At 34.2% G+C, this 18,563-nt stretch overlaps 1 protein-coding gene across 1 annotated transcript in view; it reads right to left on the bottom strand.

Annotated features, from left to right (window-relative positions):
• The window catches only part of LOC133191574 (von Willebrand factor D and EGF domain-containing protein-like), a 43,999-nt gene extending 26,020 nt beyond the window's left edge, over positions 1-17,979 (bottom strand). Inside the window, exons 1-9 of the mRNA XM_061327322.1 lie at positions 17,931-17,979; positions 15,829-16,094; positions 9,903-9,986; positions 8,923-9,303; positions 8,524-8,670; positions 6,931-7,137; positions 6,473-6,681; positions 860-925; positions 527-770 (exon numbers count right to left, since the gene is read on the bottom strand). Coding sequence (XP_061183306.1) covers positions 527-770; positions 860-925; positions 6,473-6,681; positions 6,931-7,137; positions 8,524-8,670; positions 8,923-9,303; positions 9,903-9,986; positions 15,829-16,094; positions 17,931-17,979 — 1,653 coding nt within the window. The remainder of the gene's footprint in view (positions 1-526; positions 771-859; positions 926-6,472; positions 6,682-6,930; positions 7,138-8,523; positions 8,671-8,922; positions 9,304-9,902; positions 9,987-15,828; positions 16,095-17,930) is intronic.
• Positions 17,980-18,563: the final 584 nt, after the last annotated feature.

Here is an 18,563-nt window from a genome sequence, read left to right as displayed (position 1 = left end):
AAATAGATCGCGAAAGTCGCGAATATTTCTCGCATAAAAGTTGGTTTACAGTATGCTCTTCAGCATGATAAATTCTTTCTTTGAGAGAATTTAAGCTGCTGTTTATTCTGAATCTATTATACAGGTCTAACTGTCAAAAACAACAACAACAAAAAAAAAACAAATTTGGTTGTAGGTTGAGTTACCTTGATATCAGTAATACAACTGTTTGTGTATTCTGCTACGCTGGTATTGACTTTCTCTATGCAGACTGTGACAGCAGGGTCCTTAGTGAACGCATTGCTGCAATAATCCGTGGCAGCACTCTCATTCCAACCATTTCGCCAGGTAGCCACCTTATCCAAAAGCATCATTCATAATCATGAGTAAAGATATTTATTATCTGTGAGGAATTGTGTCATAATAATGATTCATTGTGAACTTTAAACAGAGTGGGAATTTTAGTTCTTTTTTCCATATTACAGGAATGTTGAGCTTTCTTACACAAGTAGTGGTAATGGACTGTGAATATTTATGAAAACCAAACCTGTAGTTCCTGATCATAGTCGGGATCGTAAGAGAAACTTGGTGTATCTATGACGTCATCTGTCCCGGAAGTACTCCTCTTTCTTCTACTCTGTGTGCACACACTAACAGTTTGGCTCTTATACTCAGAACATGGTTCCGTTGGAGACTCCAGCTGGCAGTGGGCGTAACCAGGATTTTGATTGGCAGATTGGTAGGAGGAGCATGTACAATAGAGGGTAGCAGGAGTGGTGGTAGGGGTAGATCTACAGAGAGGAGTAAAACATCTAGTATGTATCTAGTAAAGACAAAATGTTTAAATCCGAGTTTCTGCCAAAACGTTACTTTTACTTACGGCAATGAATAGCTGCTGAGGGTTGGACTGTTTATGAAGAGACTGTCCGATGAGCCCTGAGCCACTCTGTAAGTAATTTCATTACATTGATTAAATAGTAATTTCCGTTAAATCCATATTATGTACTGATTTTATCAAGTTCGATGAAAAAAGTATCTTCTATAGAAAGCTACATTGATAATACAATACATAATATTTGATTATAAAATTTAAATATCTTTAACATTTTCATGACTAATGAGACAACTGAACTTTGGGCAATTTCCATCATAAAATATTTACGTAAAATGCAAGCATATTTTTTTTTCAACAAAATGCTTTGAAAATGTAATTATGAACTACAACCGACGAGGAGTAATATAATTGCAGTCAGAAGGCACCATCTCAAGCTTATATGAAAGTTGACAATGCCATGTGTCTCAAAAAGGAAAATGTAAGTAATGCATTTTAGTTTCAAAAGCTCATTTGACATGTTCTGACACTTTTCATTAATTACAGTTGTGTTCTCTTCACGACGAGTTATGGTATACAAATTAAATACATTTTCTAGGTCACCTGGGTGACTCAGGTGACCTATCCAATCTGTTTTTGTCCGTCGTCGTGCGTCGTGTTTACATTTGAATATTTTCAGTTTCTCTGGAACCCGTTTTAACCAATTTTGTTACATAGCACCTAAAAATATGAATTTCATGGAACCGGGTCGGAGGGGTGGAACTAAAACCATCAAAATTAATGCAGTCTTTAAAAGTCTTTTCCTTTACTCCTGGACATCAAACAGTTATTGATAATTGTTATAATCATTGAGTCCTCTACCAATATTATGAAATTCTTGGCCTCGGGATCAGGGGTTCTGTAGATAGGATAGGGTTCTATTGATCATAGGACGACAGGGGATGCTTATTTCTCTTAGGGACCTGATCCCATCTCTGGAATTCCCGGGGTTCTTTTTAAAGCCCTATTCAGAGATTTTTACTTGTACTTTTTATCGAGTTCGACCACTTATCGTTTTCTCCACCTTTTTTTTCATGATAAAAATCACAGTGCCATTGCATTACTGTGATGCACCTATTCCGAAACGTATGATCAAACGATTCCTTACGGGGGTTTTGTTTGAAAATTTGACCAAGGTAAGTTAATGTTGTATTTGTTTTTCTTTAAGGCAAATTAGCCCTAAATGTGTTAGAAGTTGCATTATAGGAATGCCACAGACATCTGTTGATACAAAATACAATGTCTAGTGTTTTCTTAAACTCTTTTCACTTTCATGATAAAAAGGCTTAGAAGTTTATTCATATAGCTTTTTCCCAATCAAGTTACAAGTTCAGAAGAAATATATGAAGATAAGGAACAGTATTCAGGCTCAAAAGTCCATCAAACAATACAAAATAGGAGCAGAGCAAACACGGACCTCCAAACATCAGAGGTGGGATCAGGTGCCATGGAGGAGTGAGCATCCCCTGCCGACCGGTCACACCCGCCGTGTGCTCCTTGTCATGATCGGGAAATAACGGAAAAATCCGTCGACAATTCAGTGTGTAAATAATGGCCTAACAATTAGTATGAAAAACGTCAGTCAGCATTTGACTCACGTTCACCGTGATGAAAATTCATTATTTTCCCCTTTCACCCTAGAATTGTAATGAAGTTATTTATTTTATCGCTTTTAATTAGGGTTTTTAGGGGTAACGTATGATACAACGACTCCCATTATCAGTAACATAATGCAACTAATCTTTATCTATCGTATCTTTAGCCACTTTGTTGGATAATTAAAACATAATTAAAGTGGGCAATAAAATTATTTGTTGCTTACTTTTTATCAAGGAATACCAAATAGTCAAGAAAAAGGCAAAAATTGACAATAGAACTGCTAAAAGAAAAAAAGTACAGCAAGAATAAAATAATTTCATCCCCATTTCCAACTCCGAAGAGAATTTTCTACCTCATTTTAATCCCAAAGTCGACTGGTAAAAGCATAAAAATAATGAGTGTAGGTCTCTCCTTGGTTTGGAGAAGGATACTTTATCTCAACAGCGGCAATACATTTTCTATGTAATAAGGGCTCTTTTGTTCGATTTCTCGGATGTTACCATTAGGCGACAATTCAAGAAGTGTTACATATTTACTTTTCACAAGGTAACATCCCTTTTAAACAAAGCTTGCAGATAGAAACTACATCGATAATATTTTGCCAATCAAAGTAGCTATAGCTTGTTTTTTGTTGTTGTTTTTTTGTTGTTGTTGTTGTTTTTTTGGGGGGGGGGTTGTTTTTTTGTTTTTTTTGGGTTTTTTTTTTTTTTTTTTTGGTTTTGTTTTTGTTTTTTTATTATAATTATTATTATTATTTTATTTTTATTTTGTAGGTTTCTGTATCATGTGTAAACCTTTTCTCTAAATCAGAGGAAATTGGACATGAACTTCCCTCTATATTCTTTTCTCTATATTCTTCTGTTCTTGCAGACCTCGAAGTCATAATGGATTGAGTATGAACTACTTGTAACACAAGTAAAATGTGTATGCAACAGAGATGATCTTTGCTTTATGAACCTAGTTTCTTTTGGATCAGAATCGTCGGTCCACTCTGTAAGTCGAACTAAATTTTGTATTGATTGTCACTATCACTTTTTCTTCGTGAAGATACAAAGGGGATTCTAAATACTATTTATTTCCCGACAAAGGATAAAGACTTCACGATGTTGTTTTTGATTTGCTGCTACAGTTGAATCAAATATGTTTGTACGTAAGCAACTTATGGCATATGCATGGTTAGAGTTCCTCCAATCAATTTCACCAAGGGATAAAAATTTCTGCAATCCATACTCGTGTATAGATATCACCTTCTTGTATTCCCTCATCCTACGAATATTCATCCTAAGACATACAATAACCTCATTTAGCTTGGTACTAAATTCAGTTTTCTTCGCAATGCCTTCATCATCGAAGCACAAACCTTTCACAACTTCTACATCATCTAATTTCTATTGTAAAAGGTTCCTGTTTCGAACGAAGGATTTCTCCATTCTCCATTCTCATATCCAATATTACACATCTACGTCTCCTTGTTTGTCTAGCCCGGAAGTCACCCTCTTGACATCTGCACACAACTGATATGACTCACTGAATGTGTGAAAAGCACCCTGTATTTATTCGCTTTGGGAAACGAAAAGTTCTTCAAAATTGTTTCGTTAGGTACTGCAAAATTTAGCATAAGAAATTTCTTTTTGATCAGTCCCTCTTCATCTCCTATAGACCTTGGTCCGCCCATAAAATATAAATAAATGTTATGGAATAATAATATTCAAATTCCTACCAGCCTTCCAGAAGGATTTCGTCTGCTTGTATTTCATTGTACAAGGCTGTTTACAACGAATGAATCTAACAGTATCTAGAAACAGCAAAAAAGGTAATGTTTTCTTGAGGAAACCTATCACCTGAAACAAGATCTGAAACTTTTTCAAAGTCAACTTTAATTTTTGTAATACGTTGACCAGCAAATCGTTTTGGTAGTTCTCATTAGTATTCTTCGGAGAATAATTACTGAAACATGATCATAGTCCTCATTTATGTCCAATGATTCTCAGATAATGTGCATCTTTGCAATGTTTCTGTTTGAAGTATTAACAAGTTGCATGATTTTTGGATGTAAATAGGGTAGAATCTAACTGGAGTTGGATATGGGGTTAAAATGATTTTATTCTTGCTGTACTCCGGACGGAGCTCTATTGAGTATATAGTGAAAATGCAATATTTCTTTGATAATCTTTTTCTCTGTACCTCTGTATTATACAGTTAGATCTACTTTATGATTTACAACTGAGTACTAGACTATATTGTTAGTCCCCGATCATCCTATTACACTTGCTTTTGGGTAGCATATCTTCATCTATCAGTTTATTTTGTTTTATGTCAGGGATGGGGTAATCGTAATCGAGTAATCGTAATCGATTGTAATGATTACTTTTTTTCAAGTAATCGACAGTAATCTGTAATCGAAGAGATTTTCGATTACTTGTAATCGTAATTTAATCGATTACAGCTAAAATTTCCAATGTAATTATAATTTCTTTTTCGATTACTTTCGATTATTTTATACATAAATGGATGTTATTTTGGAGAATTATTTCCAGCTAGTCACACATAAATATCAAATATAAACCAGCTGGTGTAATGTTTATATTTCCTAACTTTTATTATCATAAGTTTAATAATGTTCTCAATAAAATTTGCATTATAGACCATCTGGTCTAGTATTAAATAATTCAGAAGTGTATTTCAACCATTTATTAATAAAATATACAGATTTTTCATCTGACCCACTGTCCTCTTGCTGCATATATCCTTTTTCACATTGCAAATGTTGAAAAACTTTGTCTTGTATTAGAAAATAAAAATTATAAATAGCAAAAACAGATTTAAGTGCTGTATTAAATATAAATAATTTGGTAAGTAAACTACATTGTACTCCAAAAAAAAAAAAGAAGATGGAAACACTTATTCATATCTGAAAAGGTTTTAAAAACTTCAAACTTGTGTTTTAGTAACTTTAAAATTTGCAAAATCATTCTCATGTTTTCATTCAAAATTGTAAGGTTGCTTTTATATCAGTGAGAGGTTATATAAGTGTCTGTAAGAGAGGGAGTAAGTGTCACTGTGTTTGCTTATCTTGGCTAATTAATTGACAGAGACATCCCTGATTTGCAGATAATGAGGTGTAAACTGTGAACTACCTGGCTAGTGTTTAACTTTCATTCCATTGAAGACGAACAATATTATTAAAACAATTAAAAGCTCTCAAAACACTTACTTCAATACAGAATGAAATTGTGCTATTAGTTTAATTACTTAAGACACATTTCATTTACATGTTTATTACTAAGAGTTCTAATTTAATTATTTTTTGGAAAAAGACACGTACAGGAATGTTTAATGTATATTGTCAACATACAGACAGCCCAAATACTTCTTATGAAGTAATTCACAATAAAATATTAAATATTTTTTGCAACAAGTCAATAAATATGGAGGTTCAGATCCAAGGTTGAAAGGAATAATTAATTCCTTGGCATATTTTATTGTAGGAATCATTTCTCCACCTTCCATGGTAGAGAATTCCTCATTTGGGCATTTAGTGAGAATGCTAGGTCTAAAATATGAAACCAAACCAGAAAAAAACCTTAAAAGAATCTGAAATGAAACTGCAGGAACACATCAAACTTCAGTGGATATCATCAACATATATACCATTAAAATATTGCTTCGATATTTGAAGGGATAAAAACTTGAAAGTAATCGATTATTAATCGATTACATCTTCCAAAGTAATCGATTACAATCGATTACAGGACAAAAATGAGTGTAATCGATTATTAATCGATTACACAAAATTTCTCTGAGTAATCGATTATTAATCGATTACATTTGTCAGTAATCGTGCCCATCCCTGTTTTATGTTATACTTCTATGGGTCCATTACTGTGTTGTATTATACTCAACTGACTGTAAGGCCCTGGGATATCTGGTTAAATCCAAATAATATGAAATAAAGAATAATTGTATATAAGTAAACAAATTATTATTTCTTTGTTATCATCTGTATTTTTATATACAAGTTACCTCCAAGACACGGCGAAAGTTTTCTCGTCAGCTACAGGGCTTTGTTGACCTTTAGGAATGAAATCATCAGAGGTATCCCCGTTATAGGTACCACACAATCCCTCTGTTTTATCAAAATCAGACGAAGGCGCCACAATCTGGACGTACGAGATCCAGTTATCCCAACCACTCAAGGCGAATGTCACTTCTACACCATTAGGGAGAGTAACCTGTCAATCATTTTGGACGAAAAAGTTTATTTCGTGGCAAAAAATAAATGAATATGTAACCCAAAATCTTTCTTCTCAATCAAAAAAAGTCTTCTTTTAGCATTACATGCTTAGAAAATATCGTGTTAGTGCCTTTTTCGATGCTTCTTAGGATGTTATTATAAAAAATATCTTGAAGACAATATAACATATTTTCTATCCCTCGTAATTAAATGATAAGAAATCATAATTAATAATAATGGAACCAACCCGGTATCTACTTCCGGTTTTCTGCACAGCAATGGCGTCGGGATCGCATCCATCCATTAGTTCATACGGAACACTTAGGAGTTGGACCCGACTGGCGGACACTCTAGTGCAGGTTCTAACGACATACAGTGAATTCCCACTTTTGACAGCTACTCCGCAGTTACAGGTTGCAAATCCGGGGACACAGGCAGAAAATAAGGCATGGACCTAAAATTTATATAGTATTGAGGATGAAAAACCCAATTCAAACCAATATACATGTAGATTGTTTAATAAAAGTCATTTAATTATCTGCCTACAAAAATGTGCCAAACAACTATTGTATCAATTTTAGGGCTGTCACGGTTCCAAAATTTTTCGGGTCGGGTCGGTTCTGTAAATTTTCGGTTCGGTTTCGGGTTTTTCGGGTCGTGTATTTACATTTATTTTAAACCTTAATTTCAGGAATTTAACTTGAAAAATCTTTATTTGTTACATTAAATTTACATTGAAAACAAGTCTTAACCATGCGAACGTCTAGACATCGGTGACTTGGCCTACTATTAGCCACAACCTGACCATTCCTGCTCGTTTTGATAATTATCTAATACTTCCGTGACAAGTGTTTTGTCATGTAATGAAGTAGATTTCAGTTGTGATGTTTATTTTTCACTGTTATCGTCATCATTCCTTTGATTTCGACGCCATTTTTTGTATTGAACAGACTCTAATATATAAACCAGACCCGAACCGAAATCCGGAAAAATGGAACCGGAACCGAACCGAACAACTTGGACCGCGGTTCTCGGTTATTTCGGGTACTCGTGACAGCCCTAATCAATTTGCCCTGTGATACTGTAGTCATTATGTTCGAAACAGTCTATTGTAATTTTCAAGAATGATTCTTAGTTCACTGATCGGTTGAATTTCAACATTCAGAAATCATTAAAAAGAAATATTGGCCTAAAGATGACATTCTTGATGAATATATTATTATACATAATTTTTTAGTTGCAGAACTGTAGCTCTCTGGTTGAGAAAACTCAGACAGAAAAACTGGAGAGCTACAGATACAAGCATTGTAAAAACCTTCGATTTACGCTCGCTTCAGGTATTATTTCTTGTATTATATGCGTTCCCCTGTGAAAAGCATGGTATCCATTAATAAACCATACGTTTTACTCATAATTTTGTTACTTTATTTACCTTTCAACGAGTCTAAACAACCCTATATCGCCTTTGAATATGGGTATTAAAATTCGTATTCAGACGTCCATGTTGGGGCTGTGTTGAAAAACGTCTATTATAGAACATACATATGCCGAAAAAAATCTATTTGTTTTATTGGGGGGGGGGGGGGCACATATTATCTATATCATCTTAAAAAAATGCAATATGTCTTTAAAATAGAAAATAGATATAAACTCGGGTGTGTTATTTTACCACGACCCCCCATTGACATCAGAATGTGATTTTTTTAAAACTCACACTCCAAGACTATAAAGAAAAGTAAAGTAACAAGATTATGAGTAGAATATACTGGTTAATTAAGGTAAAGTTAATTAATCTCAAATTTAAATCCCTCAAACAGAAGCTCTAGTTACATGTACGTACCGAGAAAGGCTTAGACTTGTGTCTATACATGACGAATTCTCCCACGCGTTGATTTTCCCAGTATATTCCGTCAAATGTCTGCATATGAGGATCGTTATAGGAGCTACATATACCTCCCCCACTCGTGTCTTTGTCATGCACTCTGACCTGAAGAAATGATAAATTTCAATTAAAATGAAATCAAGAAATCCTTATAGTAATTCAGAACAATTAAGGGATTGACACATTTCTATGTTTCAAACTGTAATATTTTAGAGAAAAAACAAGTACAAAAAATAGGAAGATCCAGTACTAAATTCTTAACTGATAGAGTTTGCTGCTGTCGATAACCTTTAAAATCAACCTATTTGTATATGTTTTTATTCTCTAGTTTATCATATTTTAACATAAGATTCGTACAGCAATGGTATCATCAAACTGCATGTTCCCCCATGCGAGGTGATTGCTGTCAGTGCCAGGCTCAAGCTTAATGTCAGTCGACTTGTACCACCAGTTTCGCATTCCGTCCATATATCCTGTAATGTTTAATTGGACAGGTTCGTACCAATATTTGTACGAGAAATGTAGCTGGCATCCATTGTCGGGAAATGCTGCCGACAGATATTTAACTCCGTTCCAGCACCACGGCCAATACTCCGTAGTTCTTATGTACAAAGTCCCCTTACAATTAGTTTCCTTCTCAGACTCAGATAATGATACACTACAACCAACCGGAAGTGTGCTAGTGACCTCTATGGCTACTGTTTGACCTTCGTCTACATCTACAAATGTCTGGTTTACCTAATAACAAGAGAAACTTCAATTCAACTTTTGCTTAGGAGATAAGATTAAAATTTGAGCATATTCTGTAGAACAGATTTTCACAAAAATATGAAAAAGATGTACAATACATAAATTTAAGTTCATTGTAGATGTGTATACATGTAATAATTACTTATATTTAAAGAACTTCTATCGTGGTATTAAAATTTCAGAGCTTAAAGGTAATGTGGAATTATTTTAATTCGTGGGGGGTCAATGTTCGTGGGCAAGCAAAATTTTGTTGGTTCGTGGGGACGTAATATATCGTGGGTAACTTGTATATACAGAAGATTCAATAAATAAATATGTTAACAAAATAATTGTTCGTGGGGATGTAAATTCGTGGATAAGGATGACCCACGAAATCCACAAACATTGCCCCCCCCCCCCCGAACATTAATGATTCCATAGTATATAAAATAACCAGCAACACCAAATTTTGAAAGTCATTCTCAATTATTACGAATTTAAATGAATAAACTCCGGTACAAATTATGATAAGAATCCTTAAAAGCTAAAACTTGCATTGTAAAATCTCGAGAAAATAAACATATTAAGCGGATGGATTTTATGAATACCTTGACACCAGCAAAGAACTTAGGGCTTGTAAATGTTGAACCAGGTACACTGTTAGAATACTGGGCGCTAACGCTGCAATTCACCTGTCCAACAAAAAAGAAAATAAACTAATTAATAAAATATATAGATTAAAAAATTCCTGTATGATTAGCATTTAATTAAGATAAGCTGCTTAAACCAACAGAAAACATTTTCTGATGACAAGTCTATATCAGCTCCAATTACCACTTTACCAATTTAAAAAGAATCCATCTCTAGTTTAGATCAAAATCTTTATTCGGTGCAGGTAAACAAATTCCTGTTTAACGTACAAATAGACTGTCGAAATTTAATCATATCTATTACAAAGTCTATTCCTAAGGAGAAGAAAGTGAAAATAAAGTGAAACCAAGAAAATTGTCAATCAAGTTTCCGTGTACATCATTAGTATTTGACGGGAAATTAAATTCATGTTTTAATTATTTACACGTTTTCTGAGATAAGTGATACGTACGTAATATCCTTCCGAGCATTTGAAAGGTAAAATATATTTGGCATCTAGATGCATTTTCTCTAAGTCAAAGCTATAATGGTATGGTGAATGGAATGAAAAATTAAGAAAATAATTTAAGGATATCGCTCCTCAGCCAGGAAGGATAACTCTTAAAATTAGTATGTAATTAACAAAGTCTCAAAATGAAGCTTGAAATTGAAATCGTCTCGTGCAACAATTTTCATTTTATGCATCTCAATAGATCCAAGGTTCTTTGAAGCCTTGGAAACAATATTGTAAAATGTTGATATTTAAACCCCATAAAAGTACAAAAATAAATACATTTAAGAGAAATTGAATTTCCTTGAATCTAGCCTTATATACCAATGTGTATTACTTGATATGAAATTAGAAGTGTTCTTTGAAGTCTCACAATGATAGCACAAACGTTTTACACAATATATATATAATATAACAATTGTAGTAAACAGAAGAACTAAAGTACCGTATAAGTATTAAAAAAACATGCAATTTTCTCCAAATGCCTATAGTTTTTTATCCTTAAATATATTTGTTGATGAATTTTCAATTAGAAAATACATAGTGGGTGCTTTTATTCGCATTTCCTGAAAATATATTTGAGATTTGATAATTTTCCATACATGGTATGATAATATGTAAATGATGAATTTTGTTGAAATACCATGTTTAATATATATTACTTTGAAAATTCGAAGACATATTTTTTGGTCATTTTCAATTACCCAACTCCTGATTTTCAGGATTTGAAGATTGGACTACCTACACGAGAACCAAAACAAAGCGTGGAAATGTGTTCAAATTAATGAGAATTTTCTCGAGAAAGTCATTTAAAATAAAATGTTATTTTTTAACGTACAAAACCTTTCAGAAAATACGCAGAATTACCGATTTTATCGAGTTGAATACACCCTGAATATGTTTGAACAGAGGCACATTTCATATCAATTTTCTTTATTAATAAACGTTTCCCTTTTGTTTATCTAAAGCCAACAAGCACGATGTTACTATCATCTCCTATTCAATAAATGCAAGCCTCTTTCTAGTGATTTATTTATAAGCAGTTTCATTGATTTTCAATAGTTTACATCCTTCAAATTGTTTTCACGGCAAATATTACATAATTCTGGTAGTTATAAATTTTTTCTTACTACATTTCATTCTATTTTGTAATATTTTATATCTTGTAGTATTCGATACATAAATATTGATTTTAAAACATTATTTATTTATATGATTATATACTGAAACGCAAAAGAAACGCAACAAGCAGTAATCTACAAATATTTGAATTTTTTATCTTATGATTTTCAAAAATGAATGCAGTAAGTTAAAACTCGATTTAAAAACATCAGAGATTTGATAAAAATGTTAAATGATTATCATTTAACTTTAGAAAGTAACTCATGACGTTAAAACATCCCCCGCCCCGGCCATTCAATTACAGCGTGCAAGACTGCCATGCACAACAATTGCAGCTTGATTTCTACGATGCAATAGGTTCATCAACCTCGAGATCTGAGAGAAGGAATATTCTTCGCCATTTTTAAGGACATACGCAACGTACCTTACCTACTGATAATTTTTCAAGATATTCTTACTTTAAGGTTATAGTGCCATCAGATGTTCGTCGACAAAAAATCAGCATGCATTACCAGGGGTTTTGAAAAGATATAAATTGATGAAAATTCTTGTATAATTCAAAGAAAAATACACAAAAATTACTAAACACATATTCTAGATGTTTTGTTTGTCCAAACTTGTTTAGAAGAAGTGTACAACAGCATATATAGACATACAAATGTAGCACACAATTCCTTTAAGTATTGGAACTCTTCAACTCCAGGGGAAAAGACAATAAAGTTCAAACTACGTTGCGTATGTCCTTAAATGCATATTTTTCAGATGATAAGGTCGAATTTTCTCTAGCCTAGAGCAGGTGGTAACAATTGGACTTCCGGTCCAAGGACTGTCATTCATGCTAATGATACGTAAGAGCCTGTTGAGGCGTGATGTAGTGCATATTTGCATCTGCAACTCTCCATCGCCTTTATTTTAAGATTTTCCAGCTAGAGCAATGGAAATGCGTACTTAAGTCATTTTCAGGAAGCCTTGGCATCGCTTACGGAAAAGACAGGGGAATTTATTTATCGGAATATTGCTGCATTACTTATGATAGACAGACACAAACCCTTAAAACCCCATATTATTGCCAAATGTTTTGTTAAACATGTAATTTTTTATTTCTGTTTAGCGGACTCAAACTTAACTTCCGGTAATGGTTTGAAAATCATTCAACCGTTAAATTACCGATATTTGCAAAGTTGAACATGTCCTTACTTTTTAGATGCAAAATTATATCCATTATATAATATTTCCCCCTAAAATAGGATGTTGCGTTTCTTTTGCGTTTCATTATACATGTCTTATGGTTCAGTTCAGTAATTATCTAGAAATAGAGAATACTTATAAATGCTATCTCATGACAAGAAATTTTTTCTAGCCCACCTTTGGGGTGAACGCAATAAAAGTGCTAATAACGCTAATCACTGACGTTCCTCCAAGAGTGATTCGAGACAATTTATGGCAGAAGCTTTAAGAGGTAGATTCAAGTTCTTTGAAAGGCTTTCTTCACTTCTAAACGAAGAGTCGAAGAAACATGAAAGCACCTGTGAAGGAACTCTTGACCTTTGATCAGGAAAGTTGATCGTCAAAGGTCAAAGTCAGAGTAAATTTAAAGAAATTGCTGATGGCATTTATTTCCTTTAATATGATCCATCATTTTGCTACCATGCATTCTACTTCTGTTTGCATGTAGAATTTATTATAATTTACATGTATTATAATTTTATTTAGTTAATATTCATTAATATTTATTTAATTTTAAAATAATCACCGTACTGGGGAAGAAATTGAATCACTTTCACCATAAAACCCAAAAGCCTTCTTGAATAAGATGAAAGAAAATAAATCAAAGACCTCAAAATACAAGTATACTGACCAAAATAAGGTACTAAATCCTATAGACTTCTTGTTTACTCAAGATGAAATAAAACAAAGCATTTTGAAACTGAAAAATGGTAAAAGTGCTGGGCCTGACTTAATTTAAATGAGTTTATTAAAGCAAACAACAATACCATTTAAGAAGTTCTTACAAAACTGTTTAATATTTTACTTAAAAATGGAAAAATTACCAAAGAATAGGGCTATTCACTTATTACATCATTGTATAAATATAATGACCATATCAATACAGTTATAGAGGTCTCAGTGTTACACGTTGTTCAGGAAAACCATTTACAGGCCTTAAATAATTATAAAACCTCTTAAGATAATTATCTTGAGTCGAATAACCTACTGTCAGTATCAATCTGGGCTTAGGAAAAATCATAGATGATTGATTTATTGATTGTATTTTGTTTAACGTCCCTCTTGAGAATTTTTCACTCATATGGAGACGCCACCACTTGCCGGTGGAGAGCTGCAAATTTTGTCCTATAGTCGGCACTTACGGGCATTGAGCAGTGAGGGATCTTTTTTGTGCCAGCACCTACTGTGACACGGGACCTCGGTTTATACGGTCTCATCCGAAGGACCGGTCTACTTATTTCGCGACTCTAGAGCAGAAACTCTAACCACTGCGCCACGCGGGCGACGGAAAAAATCATAGAACAACCGACAATATATTTGTACTGATAACACTTGTAAACGAGTATCTTCATACAATAAAATGTGATTCAATTTAATTTCATGTCTTCAGAACAAACTTCTTTAGAATTTCCTTAATAGCCAGCGCAGCGAGTGAGCTCAATAGACTAATGTCTAAGAAAAGAGGAAATTCGGAATGAAATCTGTACATTCGTCAGGCAAATTTTCTTGTGAAACATTCCCAGAATAACCAGTATTCCATGCGAAAGTATTACAAAACATACAAATGTTTCTTACTAAGAGATACGTTTACTTTTCTTTCTTTGCAGAAAGTTTAAAAGAAACAAAAAATAATTGCATCTACTCTACAACGTATTTCGTTTAATATTGCACAAGATATGTATTCTCGTTCAACCAGACGCTCGGCTTTTTGTGTAAATTCCGACGTCATATGACGTCACAGTCTAGACTGTGTCTCGTGCGGTTTGAAGTTTGAAGAGGTGGATCAACGTTACAATATAAGCTGTGTATAGGTTTTTGATGGTACAACTGCATTCTCCCCAACGGTTACACCGTAAAACATGTTATATAAGGAAATACTAAAGGTACATAGATTGATTGATTGATTGATTGATTTTATGTTGTTTTACGTCCCATATGAGAATTTTTCACTAATATAGAGACGTCATGATCATCATATACCGGTGAAGGGCTTCAAATTTCGACCTTTACTCGGCACTCAGGGCCATTGAGCAGTGAGGAATATTTATCGTGCCAACGTCTGCCCTGACACGGGGCCTCGGTTTTTAAGGTCTCATCCGAAGGACCCGCAACTTTCAGTTCAAAGTGCCGAGCGCTTGGCGAAGGAACCTTGCCACATATTTTTTATCGACTTAGGTCAGTCGCGGCCGAGATACGAACTCACGACCGATCACGGAGCTAGCGCTCTACCACTGAGCTACCGTGACGGTAGGGGGGGGGGGGAGTTTACATAGAAAGGCATCAAATCGTGCTGTTTCATGTGAATTAGGGCGTTTTTCATTGTATTTTTTTATGAATATATGTTTAAATTTTATGAGAGACTGAAAGAAAAGAAGTGTAAACATGATTATAATAATTATTTAGTGGTCTCTGAATTTGTAAAAGAAATTGTTCTGAATCTCCGGATTCTATTTACGGTATCAAAAAATAATGAATAAAATATCCAAGAGATTATGATTTCTTTTTTTTCTTTTTTTTTTTTATCATCATAATCTTGTCGTATTAATTCATAACCAATAATATTAAATAAAAACGTGTTATGAACTTGCGTCTATCTAAGCTACAGGGATCGATATATACCAGTTTTTTTCGATACGGATGCGTGTTCAGATGCTTTTATGAATACTTTAAAAAAATCCATTATAATCTTGCCGTTACTCAAAATATTCAATACGTATCCAATGGTATTTCAACAGAAATGCACCCATTCTCTGTTTCTCTCGCTTTACTATGATAAATTTGAAATCATACACATCACTTTTAAAACTATTAGCACATTTTCTACAATGTCACTCGCTTCCTGCCGCAGAATATTATTTCATGGGTCCAATTCGAAGGTCATCCCTATTTCTGTACTTTTCCAGCCTATTTCCCAACCACAATGTAATAGTATGTGTTTTATGCACAGTTCAGATATTTGAATTTCCAATTAGTACTGATTGAATAGTTGAATTATAAGTAAACTAATTACAATGGATGACATCATTGAAGTTTTTCCTACTTACATTCATGTTCAGTCTGTAAGTTCCTGTCCAGTGGTTGGGTCTTAAGGCCGTGCTGATGTTCAAATTGTTGTATTCTATTTTAGTAAATGTGGCATTAGCCAGGGGGTTGTTGTTTATGTACCACTGTATGTTATAAAGTAGAGAGCCATCTGCCGGTTGCGGAAACTGACATCTCATCACAGGTTCCAAGCTGGTCCCACTTGTTGAGGAATCTCTGGTGGCCACAACTTGCGGGGTCAAACTAAGGGTTGGCGGGTCCACTGTTACTGAAAAATAATCCAGTAAAAATCTTATGCACTTATCAATTCAAAATCACACATATTTTCTTGTTCTTCTCAAATCAAAATCACATGAATTTTCTTGCACTTTATTTTTTCTCCATAGAAAAATAATCACCTTTCTTCTTTCATTTTTTATAAATGACTTAAAGCGAGCGCAGAGAACATTACGAAGTGCCGCTCGTTCCTGCGAGCTTTTAAAGCAACGCCTGGGCAAAGAGAAAATTCGGAATTTGCACACTGATCTTAATGAATTTTTTCCGCAGTAACCTGTGGTCCCATAATGCTTTGCGAATTGCATCTCGCCGCAAACTACGTTCTCGTGGTACCCAGAAGTTCCAAGAACAAAATAAACTAACCTTGATTTAATAAACAAATAACAGATTAATAGTAGATTACTTTTTTTATTAATTAGCACTGTTCAGACTTTGTTTTGGTAATGCAAATTACATACGACGTCAAGTGACGTCAGAGTCTAGAAGTACCAAATGTCACGTGAGGTTTGAAGAGCCTGATCTATATTAAACTGAAGAGGTATCTGCGCTCGCCCTAACGGTCATACCGTCAACACATTATTTGTTTGTATTCCATTGTATTTTATATTATATCGAGCACAGCGAGCTCCATCGACAACGATTGGGCGAAGAGAAAATTCGGACTTTGAACATTGATCCAAATTATTTTTTCCGCAGTTACCCCGAGACCAAAATGCAGCGCTATGGATCTCGCTGTTAACTTCGTTTTTCGGTAACAACAAAATATCTTGATTTAATGGATAATGCATACAAATAGTAGATTAAACGTTCTTTGAGATTTTTTTTGCACTTTTCAAACTTCGCTTTTATAGAAATGCAGATAACATACGACGTCATGTGACTTCACAGACTAGACGTTCCAAATGCCTCGTGCGGTTTGAAGAGGCGGATCTTAAAATTGAGCAATCGGCAATCCTCGGATTGTCTCCACTACGCTCCATTTAAACCTTGGATGTGATTGGTGCAGGAATTTGCATCAAATCGATACATTTCTCTGCAGCCTTTTAACCCATTTCATGTTTTGCACTGCATAAGTTCACAAAAAAAGAGTTTCCTGTCTTAGCTAATTCTTCATGTATATTGGCTTTGATTACAACATTGTGTTATTAATCCTTGAAAGCAAAAACATAGTGTTGGGCTTGCCAGAAAGTAACTCAGATTTCAAAGGAATAATATTTGGAGGAATTTCGGATTAGATCATATGATGAATTATCAAAATTGTAAAACACTGTTCACGTCCGAGGTTAGTGTGCGAGGAGCTCCGAGTAAAAATAAAGTGGTCAACTGCGGTCGCCCCAACTGCCGCACCGTCAACATATTAATTTAGCATTTAAGCAGATGTTCCAAGAATTTACAATGAAAGCAAGGGAAAAAATTAGAGACCACGCAGGTAATTAATAGTCAAAAGGAAATTCAACTGATGAATGACTCCTTGTGAGCTCTATCTAGGCGACCAACTGTCATCAAACTGAATATCCTTTCACTGATCCTTCTGTGACAACTATGAATACCCCCTGACATAACTAGATGTGTCGTAACGCCACTAATGTCCCCGCAGGCAGCCAAAATTTCAAATGCCATTTTTAAGTTTTAAATTTGTTTGCACCAGGACGAAATTCAAACTTGACTTGTATTATCTGGTAAAATACCTGCATATCCAATTTCAATCTTATACATACATCACTGTAAAAGTTAGAGACTGGAAACTGAAAATTTCTTATTTTTATCCAAGTTCAAGAGGGATAACTCTGTCAACAATCATCGGACCGTGACCAAATTCGAACCTGACCTGTATTTTCTGGTAAAATATCTGCATATGCAATTCCAACCTCAAACATACCGTAATTTACGAGGTATAGGTCGGTACTTTTGTTTCTAATCTCAGAACCGTGGGGGTCGCCCAATTTAAAGGATCGACCTTTGTAAAACCCAAGCTAACGAAAAGTGCCCCAAAAGTCATAAAAACTAGTCAATTTTTAAAGGAAAATTTTATGGCGGAGGCATAAAATGTATTTGACTAAAATGTTGGGTTAAATTAAGACATTCTTGGAGAAATTGCGAAAAGGATAATTACAGACTCAAAGACATGTAAACACTAGTTTTACTTTAATAAGATTACTTCAATTGAATCTGTGATGCTCCTGGTGAATAGATGCATTTCGAGCTCTTTAAGCAACGTCTGAGAAAAGAGAATATTCGGACTGTCTGCACATTGATATTTTTTTTTCATGAAATTCGATACCCACAATACTCAATAAATTGCATATGGCTGCCCAAACTTCGTTCTCGTGATAACCAAACAAAAGTTCACAAATAAAAAAAAGAAAGTTAGCTTGTTTTATGGAAATTCAAGTGACATGCAACGTCACAGTCAAGTACTCCCAAATGCCTCGTGCTTTTTAAAGAGCAGTTAAAGAGTAAG

The sequence above is a fragment of the Saccostrea echinata genome, unplaced genomic scaffold (genome assembly GCF_033153115.1).
Source record: "Saccostrea echinata isolate AGI-Se365-2 ecotype Australia unplaced genomic scaffold, CSIRO_AGI_Sech_v1 ptg000023l, whole genome shotgun sequence".
Taxonomy (NCBI): domain Eukaryota; kingdom Metazoa; phylum Mollusca; class Bivalvia; order Ostreida; family Ostreidae; genus Saccostrea; species Saccostrea echinata.
Note: the sequence above shows the minus strand (reverse complement) of the source record. Positions and strands in the feature narration are given on the sequence as shown.